The sequence below is a fragment of the Nanorana parkeri genome, unplaced genomic scaffold (assembly GCF_000935625.1).
Source record: "Nanorana parkeri isolate BGI_ZX_2015 unplaced genomic scaffold, ASM93562v1 scaffold434, whole genome shotgun sequence".
In the NCBI taxonomy this organism is placed as follows: Eukaryota; Metazoa; Chordata; class Amphibia; order Anura; family Dicroglossidae; genus Nanorana; species Nanorana parkeri.
Genome location: NW_017306702.1, coordinates 171,058 through 193,311, shown reverse-complemented (window position 1 = coordinate 193,311; position 22,254 = coordinate 171,058). Strand labels below are relative to the sequence as shown.

Below are 22,254 nucleotides of genomic sequence, written 5' to 3'. Positions count from 1 at the left end.
ATTATTATTATTATTATTATTATTATAGATACCATTTAACATCTCTAACTCTTGTCATAAAGAGGATAAACCTACTGGACAAGCAGTAGTTAGACGCATACCATATATTAGTTCCATTATGTTTTCAAGGAAATTTGGATTTTGAGGCACTGACTCACACAAAGGAGCGCCTTTACTACATGTCAAACTAGGCACATCATCAATGCAATCAGTTTTACTATAGCATTTTATTCTTTGAGTAGAGACTGTTGCTCATGCAAGATTAAGCACTTCCAGAATTTCCCCTGCGTGATCTTCTTTCTCAGTTTATTCATGCCTAGATCTGTCACTATTAGAGAAGCCAATGATTTAAAAACAGCCTGGATAAAAATGTATAGTCCTTAAAGTGCTGCCTACTAATCTGATATCACAGCTTTCTGCCCCAGCTGCTGCTGCCAGACACAACAGTGACAATGCTTTAACAAACACCTCTCAAGATGACAAGCTCCGTAATTAAGGCTTGTGTGTTTCCTGGCATTTTACTCACAAAGGCATCACTAACAGGCTTGGAGCACAGAGCCAACCACAACAGAGGTCTAACAAAGTGAAGGGCAGCAGGGCAGCTGCCCAGGATGCAGTGAAGACGAGGTCTGGAAGCGACACTAAGGGGGTGATTTACTAACCTAAACACACGCACGCACCAGGTGTGTGTGATTTTCACACAGCAAAACGTATTTATCAACCAAAAAGTCTCTAAAAGCATATTTCCACTAATGCCATATATGGAAAAATCATGCACATGATGCATATATAATGCTGCTTCACAGTTTAGACAAAAATGGTTAGCTAATGCATTTACATTCCTGCATTCATCAACGCAAGCAACATAACATAGAGCTAATTTACACCACATTACCTTGAAATTCATTGCAGGGCTTTGCACAACACACCTGCTGGGTGTGTACACACTACAAAGGTGTTTCGATTCCTCCCATAGATCATGCTGGGAGGGAACACACTACAGAGGTGTATACACGTTCATGGTGTGTTTATAAGGTTAGTAAATCAACCCCTAAATCACACAAGAAAAACAGACAACTAGTATTAAACATGGCTGTAATGCATGTGTACCCATAAATAGCTGATAGTGAATACAGACTATGATTTTCTTTCCCAAACTGCTGCAACACGGCAAAAGCAAGCATAGCCAAAAGCAGAAGGGGCTACTAATACATCTTGTGTGGCAAAAGACCTCTAAACAGGTGGTTTCTGTACTCATCAAGCGTATATGAACACATGTGGGACATACAGTACTTTTTTTCTCAACCTCTATGATAGAAAGATTTTCTGCATTCTTTGCAACAGTGAATTATTGTATGGGAGATAATCAGAAGCTAACACTGAACAACAAAAATGTGGACATTGCCTGCAAAAATACCACAGAATGCCAGAACATTTCTCTGTTCTAGGTATCAGATTTGGTGAGGAGGGCCAAAAGAAGCAGAAAAACAGCCAATAAGCCCTTCTTCTAAAGTACTGAAAAGTACAATAGGCCTCCTTAAAACGTCATCCTCCTCTACAAAGTATTTCAATATTCTTAATGAGCAGAAAAAAAAGCTTTAAAGAAGCCATTTCTGACTACTCTTGCTGCTTGTACCATGAAGTAATTCCTTTTCAAAGATCCCCAAAAAACAAAGAATCTAAAGTTGGGTTTCAGTGGATTCCTAACAGCTTAGAAACACATGCTGTGTGTTTATATTACAGGGCGGGCAGGCAGGCAGCCAATATCTGCTCGCCATAAAAAGTGGAAAGGAGCTGTGATTTTATTGCTTCTGTTGTGTACTTTGAAGATTAATTTCCACAGTGCCTATAGCTACAGAGATGAGGGGTTGTTTTAACGTATGGGGCTGTTTTAAAGTGCTACTGCTTGTTTAGAATATGCAAATACTATAGTCTAGGCATAGGCTCATTTTAAAGACCAAAAATGTGCTAAAACGCATTAAAATGCAGATACACAAGTGTGAGTAGAGACTTAAACAGATCAATTTTCCTTGATACGCCAACAGTAAATAATTCAAGAGATTATGACTTTTCACGTGCCAATACATTTTAGCTGTTAGTACCCCTTGCTAATTTAGTTTTCTTCAAGTGATGTCAGCAATAGCGGGTGATTCTTTGAAATTATATGTTTTAAAAATGTCCATAAATGACCAAGCATTTCTGTGTTGCTGGAGCAATGTGTGTTTTGCCTCAAATAAAATGCCTGTGTAATAACACTGCACTGTATATAGCATAATGGAATCTTGCTACAAAAGAGATTATACTGTCCCCAGACACAGCTAGTCTATCGATTAGAGATACACTAGAAACTGCACTACTTTGTAGCTAGTCGAAGGGCCTTAAAGTGCCAGATTTTTTTTATTGAGCTGGAAAAGTCCAGAAGATGCTTTTTAGCATGAGTACCTTGACCTAATAGTGGGATGAACTTACAGTCATTTGACATTCCCCACAAACCCAGCAACCCTGATGCTTAGTGGACATGAGAAGAGAGAGAAGCTGTGTGTGAGTCTATTATATATGCGGGAAGAAAAGTCCCTTGTAATGACATTCTTCAAGACCAAGTCATCTTTGTGTGCCTCATATGACCAGTAAGGTAGTCTGCTGGGGACATTTGGCAGTGCTTATTTAAAGTTGGACATTCTGGAGAGTATGTCTTAATCATTTTCACTCTTTTCCCTGTCCAGTCCCATATGTACCATGTATCTGAGCCAGATAGCGTAAAGATGTGCATCTAGTGCTAATGAGATTGTGGGGTTGATTTACTAAAGCCAAAAAGAATGTTCCCTTTGCAAGGGAATTTACACTCGCTGGGGAGCACCACATTCACCAAGCATTAGCTTGGTGAATGTGGTGAAATTTCACTTTGCAAAGAATACAAGCAAACTAAACAATAAGTAGTTTTGCTTGCACATGATTGGAGGTGATGGAAGTCAGCAAAACTTTACCTCATTCATTAAACTAAGGGGAAATTTTCTCTGCAAAGTGCATATTCCCTTCCAAAGTGAACAGCCTATTTGCCTTTAGTAAATCAACCCCTGTGTGTCAAACAGCTCTGCCCCGAGGCCTCGTTCACATCATCCTCAGTGTGTTCCAGCCAGATTGTGGCCGGAACCCACTGGATCGCATTGTGGCCGCCTCAGTTTGTTGTGGGACGGGAGGGGGCATGGCGGTGCGTTGAAGTGAATGACACCGCAGTCGCGCCATGCGGCTGTGGTGCCATTCACTTCAACGCACCGCCACACCCCCTCCCGCACCACAACAAACTGAGCCAGCCGCAATGCGATCCAGTGCGTTCCGGCCACAACGCACCGAGGATGGTGTGAACAAGGCCTAAGAGGATTTTGGTGCTGTCCTATCAGCTGCTACTACCACCATTTTGTATATTGTCTCTGATAACTAAGGACTGTCATCTACTTGGACTATTCATTAGGCCTAGTTCTGTGCTAGTTTTTTTGTTTTTTTTTACAAGTGTCTGAGGTACTTGAGTATCAGCGCAAGATCTGCCAATTTAACAAAAAGGGGAAAAGGTAAGTGCCCCTATAACAGCATGTTACTACTATGTATACTCTTAACAAAATAAGCAATGCAAAATATGAACTAGGCCTCCATCGCACCAACTGATTACTAACAGCCCAACACAGTACAAAAAATGTGAGCATGAAAGCCTTCACCAGCTCAGCCTTTCTCAAGCAGGGTGCCGTAGCACCCTGGGGTGCCTTCTATTTTGTCAGGGGTGCTTTAAAGTTTTGCTAAAGGGGAAAGGGGTGTTTCTGATGTGAAGGAGGCTTCTGATGTGAAATGGAAGACTCTGATCTGAAAGGGAAAATCCACATTGTATTTGTCTTTTGCTTTTTTGCTTGTGGTCCCCCTTAAATTCCATACCAGACCCCTGTCTAGGATAAGTATTTGTTATTGATCTTGAGGAGGGGACCACATTTAATTTTTACATTTATGTTTACTATATTTTAGACTGGGGTTCCTCTAGATTCTGCATACTTTAAAAAAAAGGTGCTATGATGTTGGGAAATGCAGCTACAGCTAATCAAGGCATCATAATGAACCTTTCATTAGTTCAATTATGAAGAAAGATGCAAGCATTCTTAAAGCAAGGTCAGCGCTGCCCTCCCCCCCAAACCTCCCAAGGGAATGGATTACCCCCTGTTACTATACCCCTGAGGCCAAGCAACACAGATCAAGTCACTGCTTATCTTCTGTTGCTGGCTTTGTTCCTATGTTTCTGTACATAGCTCTGCATAGAGGTGCAGGCATCATCTCTTCAGGGAAGCCTATCCCACCTCAACCTAACCACTGAACCTTCACATTCTCACATAATTCATTCCCACAGCTACCACAGCTACCTCATGTATCATTTCCCTCTCCTCTTTTAGATTGTAAGCCCTCAGGGGCAGGGCCCTCCTTACCATCTTGTCTTGAATTGTATTGTAACTGTAATGTCTTCCTTATATTGTAAAGCGCTGCGCAAACTGTTGGCGCTATATAAATACTATGTAATAATAATAATAATAATTTCTTCTGTTTAATAATTGTTCTGATTTCATCATCTTTATGCAATGATTTTCTCTGCCTTTATTTATTGTTCAAACAATGTAAATTGCACATTTATTTTCCTTATGATATGACAGAAAGTCTTCACATCATTATAATCATGCTTAGTCCTCTTTGTTTAATCAGTGAACATTTGTCCTTCTCTTTAAGCCTGTATTTCTGTCTTTATGTCAAGGTGATTTTCTTTGTGTTGTAATACTCTCCCCCAGGACATATATTGATTTTGTGACTGCACTGAGAACATTAATGCAGTTATTATTATGAGTGTTTCATTTGTTACATTGTAGGCTTGTTTTCTTCTCTCTATAAATTGCATTGAATTCAATTAATTTGACAGTATAATCATAAGCAATGTTTAAAGGTTTGTGGAAATATTACTGTTTGATCACTATTGCATGGAAATGTTCATTAGATATTGCCGAAAACTGTGCTTGATATACAACCAATGTTAATAAAGGAATAGTGAGGCGTTAGACGGCACATCAATGGGTAAGATAGAAGCTCTTCTGAGTCACAGACAATTCTCCGTGAGACACAGACAAGTCTGCCAGGTTGTGTCCTACACGTACCTCTTCAAGGGTCATAAATAGATTAGCATCTCTCTGCTCCAACATAAATGTTAGGTAAATAACGTGCCCCGGAACCCCCTCCGAACATTAGCAGTGCAATGAATAAAAAAGCTAGAGCTTTTATCTTTGTAAAAATAAAAGAGGATCATTTTTGCTGGATAACAACACACATACATGTGCAATACAATTTTAAATCCAGTATTATTTCTACTACATATACTACAGATACAGTCCTTGGCCATATTAACTATAGGAACCCCCTTTCCACAATTCGCCACTGAGCATTAAACACAGTCCTGTTCTTTATGCCTGTATCAAGTTCACCAGGAGTAAGATTCCCGACGTATATGTCAGGGAGGAAGCAAATTCATTCTGGAACCATCTAACCCACTAAGCCCACAATGGCCATGTGGTCATCATACCTGCAACTGCACAACTAGAGTCTTTTAACCACAACTATAAACAGGGGTGTTCCTAGGAGCCTAAAACACTCAGGTACCTAAAACACTCAGGCACATAGACAGCAGCATCAGGTCAGAGAATTTTGGCACCCATAAGGACCCTCAAAATAACCTTGCAATGTCTTTCATTAATATTACAAAAGCCCTCTTTGGAACAGATCTGTAATTTCATAAATATGATGCCATGGCTGAAATATAAAAATCAAATACCATTGCTTAAGTAAATAAACTACATGATGTTCTAAAAGTGAATTGTGCATAGAGTAAAATGTTATTGTTCATCAGTTGGCATTGATCTATTAAAGTGTATGTCAAGCTGAAATGTAAAAGCTAGAGACTCTTTTATCCTTAATAGTAAACAAATTAATGATCATTGTTATTAAACAGTATGTATATGGTGCCAACAGTTTGCGCAGCGCTTTACAAAACTAAGGGAGACAATATAATTAACACAATTCTAGTACAGGAGGTAGGAATGCCCTGCTCATGAGAGCTTACAATCTAGTATGAGGGGCAAGTGATACAAAAGGTAATCATTTTTTGGGATGATTTAATGGAAGAACTAAAAGGACGGTTATATCGAGGTGGAATAGGCCTCACTTGAGAGTTGAGTTTTCAAGGATCGCCTAAAGGTGGACAGAGTAGGAGATAAGCCGACAAATTGGGGTAGGGGTTTCCAGAGGAAGGGAGACACTCTGGGAAAAATCCCCTAGACGAGCATGCAAGGAGGTGACAAGAGAGCTGGAGAGCAGGAGGTCTTGGGAAGAGTGAAGGGGGTGGTTTGGGTGATATTTTGAGATGAGGTGGGTGATGTAGGCTGGGGCGGTGTTGTAGATTACTTTGTAGGTTATTGTTAGTATTTTGAATTTTATACGTTGGAGAAGTGGGAGCCAGTGGAGCGTTTGGCAGAGGGGGCTCCATAGCCCGCCGATCGTCTATATGTGCTTGTTTTTTCTCGCCCCCGTAGCCGCCGCCGTTTTTTTTGCTTTTATCATTTAATATAGGGGAAACTGTTTTTTTTTTCAAATTTCTGTAATTTTTCCTTAATATAGTAAAAAATTGATTAAATACCACCAAAAGAAAGCCCTATCTGTCCCTAAAAAATGGTATAACATTAATTTCAGTACAGCGTTGCATGATGGAATAAATGTCAGTCAAAGTACCGCAGCGCTGAATACTGAAAAATGGCCTGGATGGGAAGGGGGTTTAACACCGCGGATGTCAACTGGTTAAAGAGTAGCGGCCTTTGGTTTTAGCGGTTAGTAAATCGTTAGTCATTTTTAGAAGGGCAGTATCTGTGGGCTGATCCTACCAGTCCCCTACTGGCAAAAGGGCTTCCTGTTTGATACCAACCACGTCAAATATAAACGCAGGTCTGTGCTAGCATACTCATATTGTGCCCTTTATTATTATACAGGATTCATATAGCGGCAAAAGTTTGTGCAGCGTTTTACAATATACTCTTTGATGGCGTGCCTTTAGTCATGTAGAAAGCTAGTGTTGCCATAGGCTGACACCCCATGGCAGCCTGTAGGAAAGTGGAGCACAGGAAGCATTGAGGAGAAAGTAATTCCCTACCTACAACTACATCAAGGCACTGGTTGGATCCTTTAGCTGTGACACACCCCCTGGCCAGAAGAACGACATTGGGAAAGAGGTGCTTGTGGTCACATGACCACTGGAATGAACTAATATTTCAGGTATCTGCAAGTTTTTTTGGGCAGTTTTTCCACCGTTTATTTATTTCAGGTTATTTAAAGTGTATTTTATGTGATAGCCTGTTTTTTGCAGACTTTATATAGGGTGAATAAGCATACACATTGCAAAGTATAGTAAATGTAGGAATCCAGTAATTAATTAAAATGCCTGATTCTTAGACTCACTAAATAATTTACCCAAGAAAGGTATAATAAATGGTGAGGAGAAATGTAGTTATCTGGTGAAGATGTGAGAATGGATGTACTGCACAAGATACAAACATATTTCAGAACTAAAATTCAACAATGGTTGAAGTATGTTTGTCTTCAGGATCATTATTGGGATGACAGCAACAATTACTGTACAGGAGACCTAGGGTAGTCAGTAGAAAACCTGGGGCACTACCCCTGGGTGCCAAGTTCTAGCAATGCTGCAAAACCCCTGCCTGCAAGTAGGAAAACAATTGGGGAACACATATTTAGGAACTATCTTTATTGAAGTGGTTATCAGTTTATGTCTAGACAAAATATACTGTATTCCCCTTTCATCTGACCGTGGGTGTGCTCTACAGCAATTTTAGCTGATCTCACTGCAGCTTCATCAGACCTAAACATAAGGGTCACTGATCACTCTGATGACCAATTCTAGCTGTTCACTCCACCATCTCTGTATTAAAAAGTATTTGTTATTTTACCACATTGGCCATATAATGTACATGGTATTGTTAAATTATTTAAAACAGAATACGTTTAGGAGGACAGAGGAGTAACTATACAGGTGAAACTCGAATAATTAGAATATCGTGCAAAGTTCATTTATTTCACTAATGCAACTTAAAAGGTGAAACTAATATATGAGATAGACTCATTACATGCAAAGCAAGATAATTCAAGCCGTGATTTGTCATAATTGTGATGATTATGGCTTACAGCTCATGAAAACCCCAAGAACCCCAAATCCACAATCTCAGAAAAGTAGATTATTACATGCAATCAATAAAACAAGGATTGTACATGGAACAATATCGGACCTCTGAAAAGTACAAGCATGCATATGTACTCAGTACTTGGTTTGGGCCCCTTTTGCAGCAATTACTGCCATTACTTTTGCACGATATTCTAATTATTCGAGTTTCACCTGTATGTGACAGAGCCCCATAACAAGGTTCCTAGATAGCCCTACTGACCTGTAACCTCTTAACCTCTGAAAGGTATAAAAAAAAAAAACAATACAATATAAAACAATAAAACTTTAACATTCTATCTGATTTTGTTACAATCTGACAGGGGTGCATGAAATTCAAAATCATTTGCCAGTTCCTGTACTGCTTATCAAATCATTACGTTGCCAAGAAGTGCTGTGCCCATTGTGCTGCTGAGTGCCATAGCAGTTGCATGTCTTGCTATAGCTAGAGTCACACACTGCTGAAAGTCATATAATTGCCTTCCTGAATACTTAGATATGTGAATTATAAACTGTATCATTGTATGATGGCACAGTGGTATAGCAACACTCCCGAATGCACCAGTGAACGTGCATCAGGACCATTTGCATGGTATGGTATTACACCATACAAATAAGCTGTATGTGGATGGAAACTTATAAATAAGAGAAAAGTTGACAGTGTCTTGTGGAGTAACTCTCACCGGTTGTTGAGCAGGCTCAGTAGCTCCCCCGCATGGTAAAGGTCATTCTTTGTCACTCGGCTGAAGCGGAACTCATTGAGGTTACAGAAGGTCACAGCTGGAAAGGTCATCCTGGCAGTTGAAATCTCATCCAGTTTGGTGACATGCGGGTAATCAAAGTAATAGATGATCCTCTCGGTGCACACAAATAGGAGAAGCGACAAGGAGCCAAGGAAACACAATATCCAGATCATCCGCCGGCATGAGAAGCGCTCGTAGGAGAAGATGTGAGCAATGCCATGCAAAGTGGAGCCACTTGCAAAGGCCTGAAGTGAGACTGGCTGGGGACTACCCAGCTCCTCTGGTTCCTTCACATCCATTCGGGCACTGTAAAGAAAGAAAATGCTGATTCATGCGTTCCCCAAACTTTTAATTTGTAGCATGAACACTGTAAACGCTGTAAACTTGTTTTTGTTTTTAGCCATATATCTAATTGTTATCCTTTTTTAACATCATTTGTGCTTAGAAATGTGAGAAATTGTGCTCAGAAACAAATATTTGTGTTTTACTTTTATTTGTTCCTTCTGTAATAAACATGTTTGGTAATGGTTTGGGGAAAGTTGAATTTCAACAGAAATTTTAGTAAATTAAATATGTCTGGCTCTTCTATCTTTCCTATGTATATGGAGCTATAATGCAGTGTATGAGAAATAAAAACACTAAGGCATCTATTTACTAAAGGGTGAAGAATTTGGAGAAGGCGGGAGAAGTGAACAATCTAGGACAAAATGGCTGATTTTGAAAGATTCTCCAACTCAGCTCACTTTCCAGTTCAGCTATGTTGTCCTAGACTGTTCATTTATCCTGCCTTCTCCAAAATCTTCACCCTCTAGTGAATAGACCCCTAAATGTAACTTTCCACATAGCCAACATGACCAGCAATGTCAGATATTTTCCTTTTATAGACCAGGTACTGTTGTATGCTAAAACTCTTTTTCTGTTGAGAATGTTTAATTGTAATAGTAAAATAACCATTACATTTACAGTTAATCTGTGGCCAGGCCCAAGTATATGTATATTCTATACAAAGAGTAAATCAGCTTAGAATATGACCTAATTGACATATGTAGCTCCAAGTGCAGTGGATCAATTCATTCCTAAAGTTTACAGCAGAAGAACTGAAGTGTTTTGTCCGAGCTAGTCCAGCTGCCCCTTCCAGCAGTGACTCAGCACCTTCTAATCTCTAATGAAAACACAGAGCGTGTGTCCTGAAAGTAGGAGCAGGGTTCACTAAGATGCTGAAAGAATTACTTCTTCATTCCTATGTGTTGCATTAACGTACATGCCTTAATGCACATTGTGTCAGGTGTTAACGTGCGTTGCGTTAAGGCAGCCATGTAATTTTGAATGGGCTGTGAACACACATGAGCAGACTGAAAACATACTGCAGTTTTTCCGACAGAGCACACCACAATGTATGGCATTGCATTACTGTGCATTGTGGTGTGCTGCAACATATGTGCGTTGGGGCTGCATTGCCTTAGTGCAGTGAGTGCCATTCAAAATGAATGCCACTGCTTAGCACAGTGATATGCATTGTGGCTTTGTGTGCGTTACTGCAATGGATCACAAAACTGTGTTTCGGCCCTTATTGTTTATGCTGTGAACTTTGAGGATGAACATTTTCATTATGTTGTTTAGAGAAATCTGGGACTGTTGGTAACTTTTATTAATGTTTGTAGATCCTGAAATATCTTGATATTTGTGCATGTCGATAGTAGGAAAGCATTTTGCTGTATTAGTTTGTAAAGTTACACCCCTTTGCTAATGGTCATTTTCTGGCTACCTGGTTCTTTAATAGAGACTCTTTGCTCATTTATTACCAGATTAGGTGCAAGTTAAGTTTAGTGGGCATAGCTGTTTAAGCAAAACTCATGTAAGAGCATTACATGCTACAACTGACATCTGAGGACAAGACAGAGTGAATTACAGGCAATAGCCAAAAGCAAGACTGGCATTTAAATTCCATCCAATTGCAGCCATCAAAAGGAGCTGGTGATTCCCCATGTTATTTCAGGTGAAGCTTTGCTGCTGTGATAGCAATAGTAATAGCAGTAATAGCAATAATAGTAATATATGCTTTGCTGCTGTGAACTCTTTTGGATGTTCATAGAACCCATATTATCCCTGCTTAAAGGTAATCTGTACAGGTAACAGTACAAACAGTTTAGTTAAAGGCGGCCGTGGATCTTAAGATGAATGAAGTTTAAGTGCTTCCATTATAAAGTCCGCCTCCAAACCACAGGTGTTGGTGATGTACTCAAGGATGCATACATAAAGTAGAGTAAAACGTGGAGCACCATAAAGAAACGTCAGTAGGCCAATCCAGTGACTTTACTTCATCAGATGTTCTAGGTCTAGGTTATACATTCCCATCCAGAAGTCCCAAGGGAGGGGGTGTTTTGAGGCCCCTAAAAACGCATTGGAAATTTACAATGCAATAAAATGAATTTCCTATATACTTGATCAGCCCACTGACTTTTCTTTTTGTGGTGCTCTACACTTTACATAATTTTAGATTTGGTTGCAAGAACAGATATGCGGGAGTTGCCATTACTGTTTCATTTGAGAAGGTGCATGCTTTAGGCTTTCATCTGGAACATTCATTGACCGGACATGCACATGCTTGTTTGAGGTCAGTAACTTGCCAATTAGCAAATGAAGGATGAGGATGACAGTCTACAGCATCAGTCAGTAAGGGCAGACCCACAATTTGTCTTAAGGCACGAACCTTTTAAGATGAAGAAGAGTGCTAAAATGTATGTGTACATGTGCCCATAGAGCCTGGCTCCACCATTTTGAACAGATATACAATTATAAGGTAGGACAGTAAACTAATCTTTATTGTTGCTTATCTTTCTTGTCTTTAGAATGAATCTGTACATTACTTACATTAGCAAATTGCTTTTTGCCATATAGAAAATGCAATCACAGCTTTGTCTCTGGAATGCATCTGTGTATAGGTGCTCTAAGAATCGTAAGAAGACCACTCCATAAACAGAGCATTTTCCTAAAGCAATCAGCAAAATGTCAACATTTTCCATGAAGAAGAGGTAATACTTCCAAAGCTAGTTTATTCTGAATCCCTGCTCTGCTCAGACGTTTGTATGGCGTTTCAGTGCATTTTGGGTTCATCTACAATAGGTGCATTATAATGGACTCAGCTGTATTTTCTATTGTATGGGTAAATCCTATTCACCTCAACAAGCTGAGATGCCCTGGAAAATGAACCCATGCTGCACACTGTATTTCATCTAAATTACGGTAACTTGCATTTAAGTAAAAACACACACATGTTTGTCCAGTAACACATACATCTGATCTAAACAAGCCCTTACATATATTTTGCTGTTTTTTCCTTTTTACACTCTGTTAAATACATTGTTCACATGTATTAAAATGGCCATGATATATGAATTTTACCTTCAATTCCCAGGGGCTTGAACATTTTCTTTAGAAAGGTCAAATTCTTCCAAATACAAGTTTCTATCTGCACAGGTGTGACTGTCCTCAACAGATCTTTTTTATTACTTGCCTTGAAATTCCTTAACTTTGAGGGGGTGAATAGGTATGGTAGAGGAAATAAACACTATTTTTCTAATTTAATTTTATCACTGCTGTTGCCTCCCCACAGATGCATCAGAAAGAGGGAGCTGGCCTTCAAGTTTGTCTTCTGATATTGTCTTTGGGTACAATTTATAACACAATTTTATACAACAAAAAACAATCAGGAACCAGGTATCACCTGCCTAGACCAACTGAAACAGAAGCATCTTTTAAGAGACTCCGTGGCCAGACCATTCATTTTAACGAAAATATTACTATAGGATTATATGTGCATTTAATGTATTTTATGCATGCTATTTACCTATAAACACAATCTTTGTGTAGACATCCAAAAGCCCTGAGACTAATCCTGGGTGCCGCCATCTTGGATGTGATGTCAGCAGCCCCACTAGATTAAAGTAACACGAAACCCAGAAGTTAAATTTTCAAAACTTTCGAAATTTTCCAAGTTCAACTTATTTGTGTATCACTTGGCTGTAGATCCTCAAATCATCTCTGAATTTTGCTGACACTGTCCTTCCTTCTGGAGGGTGGCTACTATAGATCATCTCTGAATTCATGCTGACAGTGTCCTTCCTTCCCCATGGTCCCTGTGCGTGTTGTAAAGTAGCCACTGCTCCAAACTCACTCCTGTGATGGACTACAATCTTACGTTTAGTTTCCTAATTTGTATTGAGATTGTAGTCCATCACAGGAGTGAGCTTGGAGCGGTGACTACTTTACAACATACACAGGTACCATGGGGAAGGAATGACAGTGTTCAGCATGAATTCAGAGATGATTTGAGGATCTACAGCTGAGTGATACACAAATAAGATACATTTTTGTTAATAGTTAGGGTACTTGGATGTATTTTTAAGATTTAACACCTGAGTTTAGTGTCACTTTAAGCGCTCTCACTAAAATTACACTCTATAGTGTTCCTCTTTGCTCCCTTTGCAGGCGAGTACATGAAAGACAAAGGTGCTAGGCCAGCACAGACAGTAATTAGATGCTCCCAGAGGAGTGGGGTATGATGGGCAAGGAGGAAGGCTAGGGAACTGACTCTCCTGGACTAGTCAAATTTTCTAGCAAGTTCAAAGGCACATTGCAAGGGAATACATATTCATTTATGGAAAGGAACACTGCAAGTAAGCATTTGAAATACTTAATTTCTCTGTGCTTGTACCTGCAATGTTTAAAGTTGGTGACAGGGTGTCTTTAAATGGTTGCTTTCCTTCCAAAACAACTCAAACTTTATAGCAAAATGTATTAAAATTAATTCCACGTGCCCCTTTTATGGCATGCTGAGGAGAAGAGATGAACGAGCCAACTATTTATCAGTAACAGAAGGCTGTAGAGTAGACTGTTGTTCTAACTTAGACAAAGTTTATAAATAGCAACTGAAATGTATAAAATAACTGCATATAAAAAACTTGAACATATACATAATTGTAATTAAATGCTATAGCTCCATTTATATATCTTATATGTAAATTGTGTGAACAAGACTTTAGTACAAACGGTATGAATGAGACTTTAGTACAAACGGTATGAATGAGACTTTAGTACAAACGGTATGAATGAGACTTTAGTACAAATGTTTCTACTAGTTATGCACTTTTAACTCATTGACCCTTGCCTATTGTGGGACAGACATGTAGATAGATTTCACAATGTTTATGAAGTGACATTTCCGTGTTTTCCCTTCACAGTTAACTGCACTTCTCACTTCCCAGATCAACCAATACAGGAGTTAATCTGCTTGCAACATTCCTGTACCTAGACCATAATTTATGTGGTTACTTAAATGTGTAAAGCAATAGAAACTTTAATAACAAAATATATAATTTTCCACATTTGTATGGCTTTTGCAATGTGTAACATTTGCTCTGTTTTAGCTGTGGCCATTGAATGGCATCTTTCTTTACTTGTGTCGACGGCAGCCAACGCAATATTACATTTAAGTGGCTCTGGACTCCCAGCAGTGGAAATTAAACACTGTTCATAATGCAGCTTGCTTACTAAAGGGGTAATTCTAGCCTGTGCTCACTTCAAATACCAAATCAGGTTTGTGAGAAATATAAAAAAATAGAAATTTCACCGAAAGCTGATTGGGTCGTTGAAGTGAACACAAACCAGGGTGAAAATTACCCTTTTGGTAAATCAACCCCATATATTTACACTGAATAAAGCCACAGGTGAATGTGAGGCTAGAATTGGCTGCTGAAGGGTTATAACACTGCAAATTAAGTGCTCTGAAAAGGAGGAAAGTCTATGTGACTGTAGGCTTAAATGGGAAAATCTACACATTTATCCCTATTAAGCGAACAGACAGCTACATAAGTGATGCATTTAAATTGCTCTTTCTCCAGTTATTTTACCTTTAAAGGGAAAAAAATCATTTAACGTGACTGTAAATTTGTATCACCTATCATTGTCTTGCTTTATTCTTAAATGATGTTCCCACAGCTAACCTGCATTACATCAAATGATGCACTTAACTCATGATAGTTAATGTCTGCATACATTGAGAGACCAATGATTCCCTATTCAAATACCAACACACATAATAAGAGATAGGCACAAATACAATGACCAACACTTCACAAACACACTAAATATATATAAGAAACCTGTCATATCAATATTGCATGCAAGCAGATATTGTATTTACAAACACACAACTGTATAAGTTTATAAAACACAATAAAAAACAATGAGAAAGAAAAAAAAAGAGGGCTGTTACTGTGGAATAATAAAGAGTGTAATAAATGTCACAGGTTCACCGATCGGAATCCCTGCACACTGAGATGAGATACTGTAGCAGGAATGTGTACACAGCTTTGATGAAGACATGTCCCTTAGCCACCAAGGATAGCTGGACCATCAGCACACCGACACAACAGCCTGCACATCAGAGGTGTAACTGAATGCCAAGGAGGCAAATGCCAATGAGGTTGATGAGACTTTTTTTTTATTCTATCAAACAATTGATCTCATTAATATGCTGCTTAGACACACCTACAAAAAAAATTCTACATTTGCATCCCAAATATCTCCTGTCACCGATCTACCCCACATATACCTTTAATCCCGACAAACAATTAATCACTGGCAACCCTGCAGTGATATGCCATCATAAACAGGCACATATACAGTACCAAAAAAAAAAACAAGGGGTACCATTGTATACTGATCTCACTTAAAGCATTGCGCTGATGAAAACTATGGATGTGTAATCTGTTGGTACAGAGCTGCCTGCGCTCGCAGCCATCCAGAGAAATGTGCGTGCAGCATTTGCACAGGGATGCTGATGGGACTACACAGCAGTGTGTTACCTATGTCTTATATGTGGAGGGTACAGCCACTGATACACATTACACACACACACACGGATCATGCACAAGGGCAATCACTATGGATGTGGCATGATGCAGAGCCTGCCATAGTGGGGGGATCAGTGGTGAACATGCATGCACCTAAAGCTGGGAGCACACAGCACTCACCTGCAGGCAGGGCCAGTCTGATCACACTCTGCACTGAAGAGGAGCCTGCGATGGCATATAGCAGCGCTCCCCCCCCTCACCGCAGAGACAGCACAGGACCCCCACACCTTACCGCAGTCACTCACACAGCAGCCAGCGATGTCCTATAGCTGGGATCAAGGCAAGCCTCTATCACAGATGCTCATGGAAGGCGCTACTGTTTGCTGGAATCAGCCAGCACCGATACAGGAGGAATTAACCCTTGTCTGCACAGAGGGAGGATGATGCCTTCAGAGAGCCAGACACAGCATCAGTTTCGTCATCCATCCCCCTTATACACAGAGACCTGCACAGCACCAGCTCCGTCATCCAAGACCTTATACACAGAGACCTGCCCAGCAACACTTCACTCATTCACATTCTTCCAGGAGCAGCGCACAAATTGCACATTGCCTGAAATACTGATAGTGAGGAGATGATGCTTTAGTTGCTTACTTTAGCCATTCATGGCATCATAGGGAAAACCCTTGCCCCTCCGCTGTTACATTGATTCACGGCAAAGTGTTTCGCAGCATTGCCAACCTGGATTTATGGTGCCACAGATCACACAGGAGGGGCTGCTTACCCTTCACATTGACATCAGCACAGAAACACTTTTATAGTGTTGTTACAGTGATGGATGCTGTGATTTAAAGTGTAACTCCACTTTTATTGAGAAAAAAGAATCCCCTATGGGTGATGAAGGTACGTTACAAGGATTTTAAAGTGACACTAAACTCAGCAGTTAAATCTTAAAAATGCATTCAATTGAGAGGGAAAGGTGGTATGTGGTTGGTCCTGATGTAGTTAGGATGGCCTCTCTTACAACTCCAGTGCAAGCACACCTGGATAGTAAAACATGGAATGGAGGGACATGAGTGTCAAGGATGTACAGCCTAGTGAAGCCATTCTCAAACAGGATTCCTGGGAACCCTAAGGTCCCTCCAAAGGTTGCTAAATTTTAATCAATTACCTTAACTATTATCTAATTTGTGTATCACTCAGTTGTAGATCCTCAAATCATCTCTGAATTGGCGCTGACACTGTCCTTCCTTCTGGAGGGTAGATACTTTTGTTCCCCATTGTGCCTGTGTGTTGTAAAGAAGTCACCACTCCAAGCTCACTCCTGTGATGGACTACAATCTCGTATTTAGTTTCTTAATTTGTATTGAGATTGTAGTCCATCATGGGAATGAGCTTGGAGTTACTTTACAACACACACAGGGACCAGAGGGAACAAAAGTAGCCCCCCTCCAGAAGGAAGGACAGTGTGACCACCAATTCAGAGATGATTTGAGGATCTACAGCTGAGTGATACACAAATAAGATACATTTGTATTTATAGTTAAGTTACTTGAATGCATTTGTCAGATTTAAGTTTAGTTTCACAAATAACTTTGTAGAAGATTCTTACCTTTTCCTATTCTAAAGAAACACCTGTGTCACAAACTGTCATTTACAGACTGATTACTGAATGGAACGATCTGGTTCATTATAACCACCTGGTGCACTTTCAGGTTCCGCATTTTGTATGTTGAATACCTAAGCGCTACAATGCTGAACAGAAAATACTTGTAGCTCAAAAAAGGACATGAGCTTCTTTTGGGGCGAGCGTTTTGAAAAATGCACACCATTGTGCAACATTTTTTCTTGCCCAGAAACTAGCTTTTCATTGGCTAAAAATAATTTAAAAAACCCACTCAAGCCTGAAAACACACACAAAGACCCCTACAGTCAAAAAACACCCCCAAAAAATGACCAAAAGATGCTCAGCTCAAGTGTAAATGAGGCCTAAGTGTTCTAATGAGGAGAATCACATGCATGCATCCCTTTAGAAGCAGTTAACCCTTAGGGAGTATCTCACTGAAAAGGAAATCCCTATTGCAAGGGATACCTGTATTTTACTTGTATCTTAGTGCAGACTTTTGGGAAAATCAGTGATCCAATCACATGAGCAGGAAGTGACATTTCTGGAGACTTTCCGTACATCAATGGTATACAGAACACCACCAGGTTGCCATAATGCATTGAATGTTTTTAGAAAAGCACAGCGGCTTCAGATTGAAATGTGAAGCTAATTTTTAACCACTTCCGGGCCGTAACATATATATACGGTGGCCCGCAGAAGTGGTATAAACAAGAACACGGCTGCTGCAGCAGCCATATTCTTGGTGTCATTTTTAACAGCCAGCGATGACAATGTACAATTGATCCGGCTTCTATACAGCCACCAGATCGTTTGTACCGTGCGGCGCTGTCCCCTCCTCCCCCCGCCGGCGCTGCCGTCAGCTTCCCTCGGGTCTCTCCCGCAATGATCGGAGAGAGATTCAGTTATCCAGCCGCTGATCTCTCCTCTGATTACTGGACCTGGAAGTGATCTGTATTACTTCACTTCTGGTGTCACTATTTTCTTTGAGTCAGGAGAAGAAGCTGGGGAAGCAGATATCTGCTTCCTCAGCTTCTTTGGGGTCCCTAGGTGACATTAGGGGTCTGACCCCTGATGCCACCATAAAGAGGACTTGTCACACCCTATCTGCTATTACATAGGGGGCTTGTTATCCCCCTACGTGATAGCAATAAGGTTAGTGTAAAAAAAAAAAGTGTTTAAAAATGTAAAAACGTAAAAAAAAATATTAGAAAAAAAAAATGCAAACATGTGTTGGTGCGCCAATGTGCAAAAAGGACAATTGCGCTACACATGTTACATATCGCCGTGAACGTCAGAGTGAGAGCAATAATTCTAGAGCCATTAATCACTGAAAACACTAAACTGATGAGCGGTAAAAGCGCTTAACATGTCCCCTATGGGAAATTTGGGGTATTGAAGTTTTTTTGCTGTCTCACGGGCAAATGCAATTTTAAGGCTTGACATGTTTGGTATCTATTTACCTGGCGTGACCCCGTCTTTGATATTTTAACAAAAAATTGGGTATTATATTATGTTTCTGTGCACTAAATTTTAATTTAGTTCTTTTTATCCTAAAAATACTGGTTTGATAAACATTTGTGCAAATACCGTGCAACATAAAAAATTGCAACTAGCATATTTTTATTCTACAGGGCCTCTGATTTTAGAAAATATATAATTGTTTGGGGGTTTGAAGCTGTTTTCTAGTCAAAAATTTATATTTTATCATGTGTGCGCAAAGAGTAAGAAAATGCTCTGGACAGCAAGTGGTTAATAACATTCAATTACAAAAATGACTTGAGTAGCAATTTCATCTGCTATATTATTTTTTTAACAAAAGTGGAGTTTTCCTTTAAGCGTTTCAGAATCCTATCAGAATGAGTCCAAACGTGACAGCTTCTCATCAGACACAGCCTCAGCACTGGTTAATACTAACAGACCAGTACACAATCACTTTTGTCATTCGTACTGCCATAGCAGGTGCTTTAGTGGGACGTTGGTCTGGAGGCAGGGGTAGTGAATATTCATGGAGGTCCCGGGAGTAAAATGTTCATCAAGCAGACGTCCAGACAGAACGGTCACTCAGTCAGTGTCTGTACCGCAGTCTGCCATTTAGGCTGCATTCACACCAGCAGCTGCACTACAACACACAGCTGCTGGTGTGTGTTCCCAGGCACAGTGCTATTGCACCATTCACAGCACATCGTGCTGTTTATTTATTTTATTATTTTTCGGTAGATACCTCCCACCCCCTCCCCAATTTACATACACGTGCATGCCTTAGGCATATGTATTTATTCGAATCACATGGCAGGGGCAGCAGGGTTGGTAGAATGCTGGCTCATGTTCAGGGCCCCACCTGTGAGTCAGGAGAACTCCACCTAGGAGTCAGTGGAGGCCAGTGCAGCAGGGAGCTGAAGGTTTGTGCAGCCTATTGTGCGGGTTGGCACATTACTGGGAGTTGTCTGGAGGTAACAGACAGTGGCCTGGAGGATTATGGCCGGAGCAGCCGTGCTGCAAGAGAAACATTTAAAGTGTTACAGGACTGGGACACTGTGAGCATTGGTGAGCCCATATCTGTTATATGCTGCCACAAGCTATTTATGTTGGACTTCCTTTTACTGCCTGCCTTTTGAACAGAAAATAAAGATGTTTTGTTAATGGAAAAGCCTGTGTGAGTGCTCTGTGAGCTCCCCAACATTACAGGGGCTAACAAGCTCCTAGGTGATTGCATTTGGAGGTGGCACTTTATTTATGGAGACATTGAAGTCTATTAGACTCCCGATTTCTCCCCTGCCCTCCAGTACAGACAATCTGTTTAACCGCCACTTTAATCCGGTTTTGACAGTCCTGAAGTAGAAAGCTCTGAGAGCACAGCGTTCCCTGCTTCATTCATCACAGAGCAGATCAGGAAATGGACTTTCCATGGTCTGCTCCCACTCTCCATCCTGACACCCTCTGCCCTGGTCTCGGGCCCCCTAGAAGAGCGGGGCGCACAAAGAATAACGACAGGGGTGGACGGAGGGCGGGTGGGGAACCAGGCCCCATATGACAGAGCTATAGAACTGAATGCACCATCCTTGGAGGCCAGTGTATCCACTGTCAGGACGCCATAACCTAGTGCAGGTTGGCAACATCAGTCCAGACAGAACCACCACTCGGCCCATGTTTGCCATATAGTGACAGCTGGTCTAAGGTTTCAAATGTGCACCAGCCTTTACTGCCCTCTGTAAAGCGATCTGTGGTTGACCGCTTTTCAGAGGGCGGTAGAGTATCGGCTGCTCTCCATTCAGGAGGCAATACGGCTACCTTCTGAATGCAGTTTCTTTTAAGTCCCAATGGGCATTTTCTATTGCAATACCACACCACAACTGTGTACCCACGCACACACCCCATTCATTTAAATGGTCGCTTTTGACGAGCGGCACCGCCTGCTAAATGCGACATGCTGTATTTTTTGTATACAGCACTGTTCAGCCTCAGTGCTAACATTACAGCAGGCAACCAGGGGGCAGTGAAACTCTCACATCAACCTCCTGGTTTTACTGCCCCCTTGCTGCCCCTATGAATGAGGCCTAATTAACGAAAACTGGACCCAAAAATTATTTTTTCCCCAACACAAGCAATAGATTCCTCAATCTCCTTTTCTGCAGCCCCAGCACTCAATGAACATGGCACTCTCAGTACAGAGACTTCCTGTCCATTCACAATATGGAGATAGTAAATATTTACTATCAACTCAGTCATGAATGGACAGGAAGACTTTTGTACTAAGCTGCTTCCTGTTCATTCATAAAGCAAGCAGATATTTACTGTGATGTGTAGCACTTCCTGTTCATTCATAACTGGGGACAAAGTAAAGAAACACTATGTACTCAGTTATTTACAAACACAGTATTGGTCACTGTGTGTTTGCTCAGTATAACGAAGGATCGGTAAATATAACTCAAGCTTTGCCCTCTGTTGCCGGAGCTTTCCGCCCTGCTCGTCCTCCTAACAGCTTCTCTCCTTCCCCCAGGGCACCGGCAGCTGGATCGGCTCTGTGTCCCCTCCAATCCCCACTGCCTCTGCCAACACAGGCAGGGGAGAGCAGCAGGGATCTGAGGGGACACAGACTGAAGCTTGCAGCCGGCGCCCAGCGGGGAGGAGGGAACCTTGGGATGCATCGCATTTTCGGCAGTTTTTGTACTATCTGCATTTTGCCCACAGTACCATTTTCGGGCAAAATGTTTCGGTGGCCGAAATTTCAGTGCACCCCTAGTATTATATATATATTTTTTAAACTGTTTAAAGTGTATGTAAACTAGGGATGCACCGATACTTTTCGAGTACCAGTGCCGATACTTGGCATTTTCATGAGAACTACCAGGGTTGCAGCGGTTCCATCTGGTACCTGGCTCTGGCGCTCCACCACTGTCCTGAAATCATTAGTCTGTATTGTTTTAGAAAAACTGTCACATGACAATAAACAAAAATGTATCAGTACTCGTACTCGCAAAACTGGTATCGGTGCATCACTTTATTTATATTTATAAAAACAAAATCATACATTAAAACAGAGATGTACAAATCCCAGGAGCTCCGTGTGCTCCTTACAAATGACAACTGCCTCCTAACTTTTTAATTTTTCTCAAGTCTAGTCTTGGAGCTGGAAAGGTATCTGTACTTGTACTTGTAATTGTACCGAGTACGGTACTTTGTCACTTCAACAATAGCACTTCCCAAAACTCACCCCAGGTGAACTGAGACCTCACC

The 22,254-nt window shown here is 40.7% G+C and overlaps 1 protein-coding gene across 1 annotated transcript in view; it reads right to left on the bottom strand.

The window, feature by feature from the left end:
* ASIC1 (acid sensing ion channel subunit 1) overlaps positions 1-16,251 on the bottom strand; it is a 203,329-nt gene extending 187,078 nt beyond the window's left edge. Inside the window, exons 1-2 of the mRNA XM_018560149.1 lie at positions 16,074-16,251; positions 8,980-9,345 (exon numbers count right to left, since the gene is read on the bottom strand). Of these exons, the coding sequence (XP_018415651.1) occupies positions 8,980-9,338 (359 nt within the window). The 5' untranslated portion in view covers positions 9,339-9,345; positions 16,074-16,251. The remainder of the gene's footprint in view (positions 1-8,979; positions 9,346-16,073) is intronic.
* Positions 16,252-22,254: the final 6,003 nt, after the last annotated feature.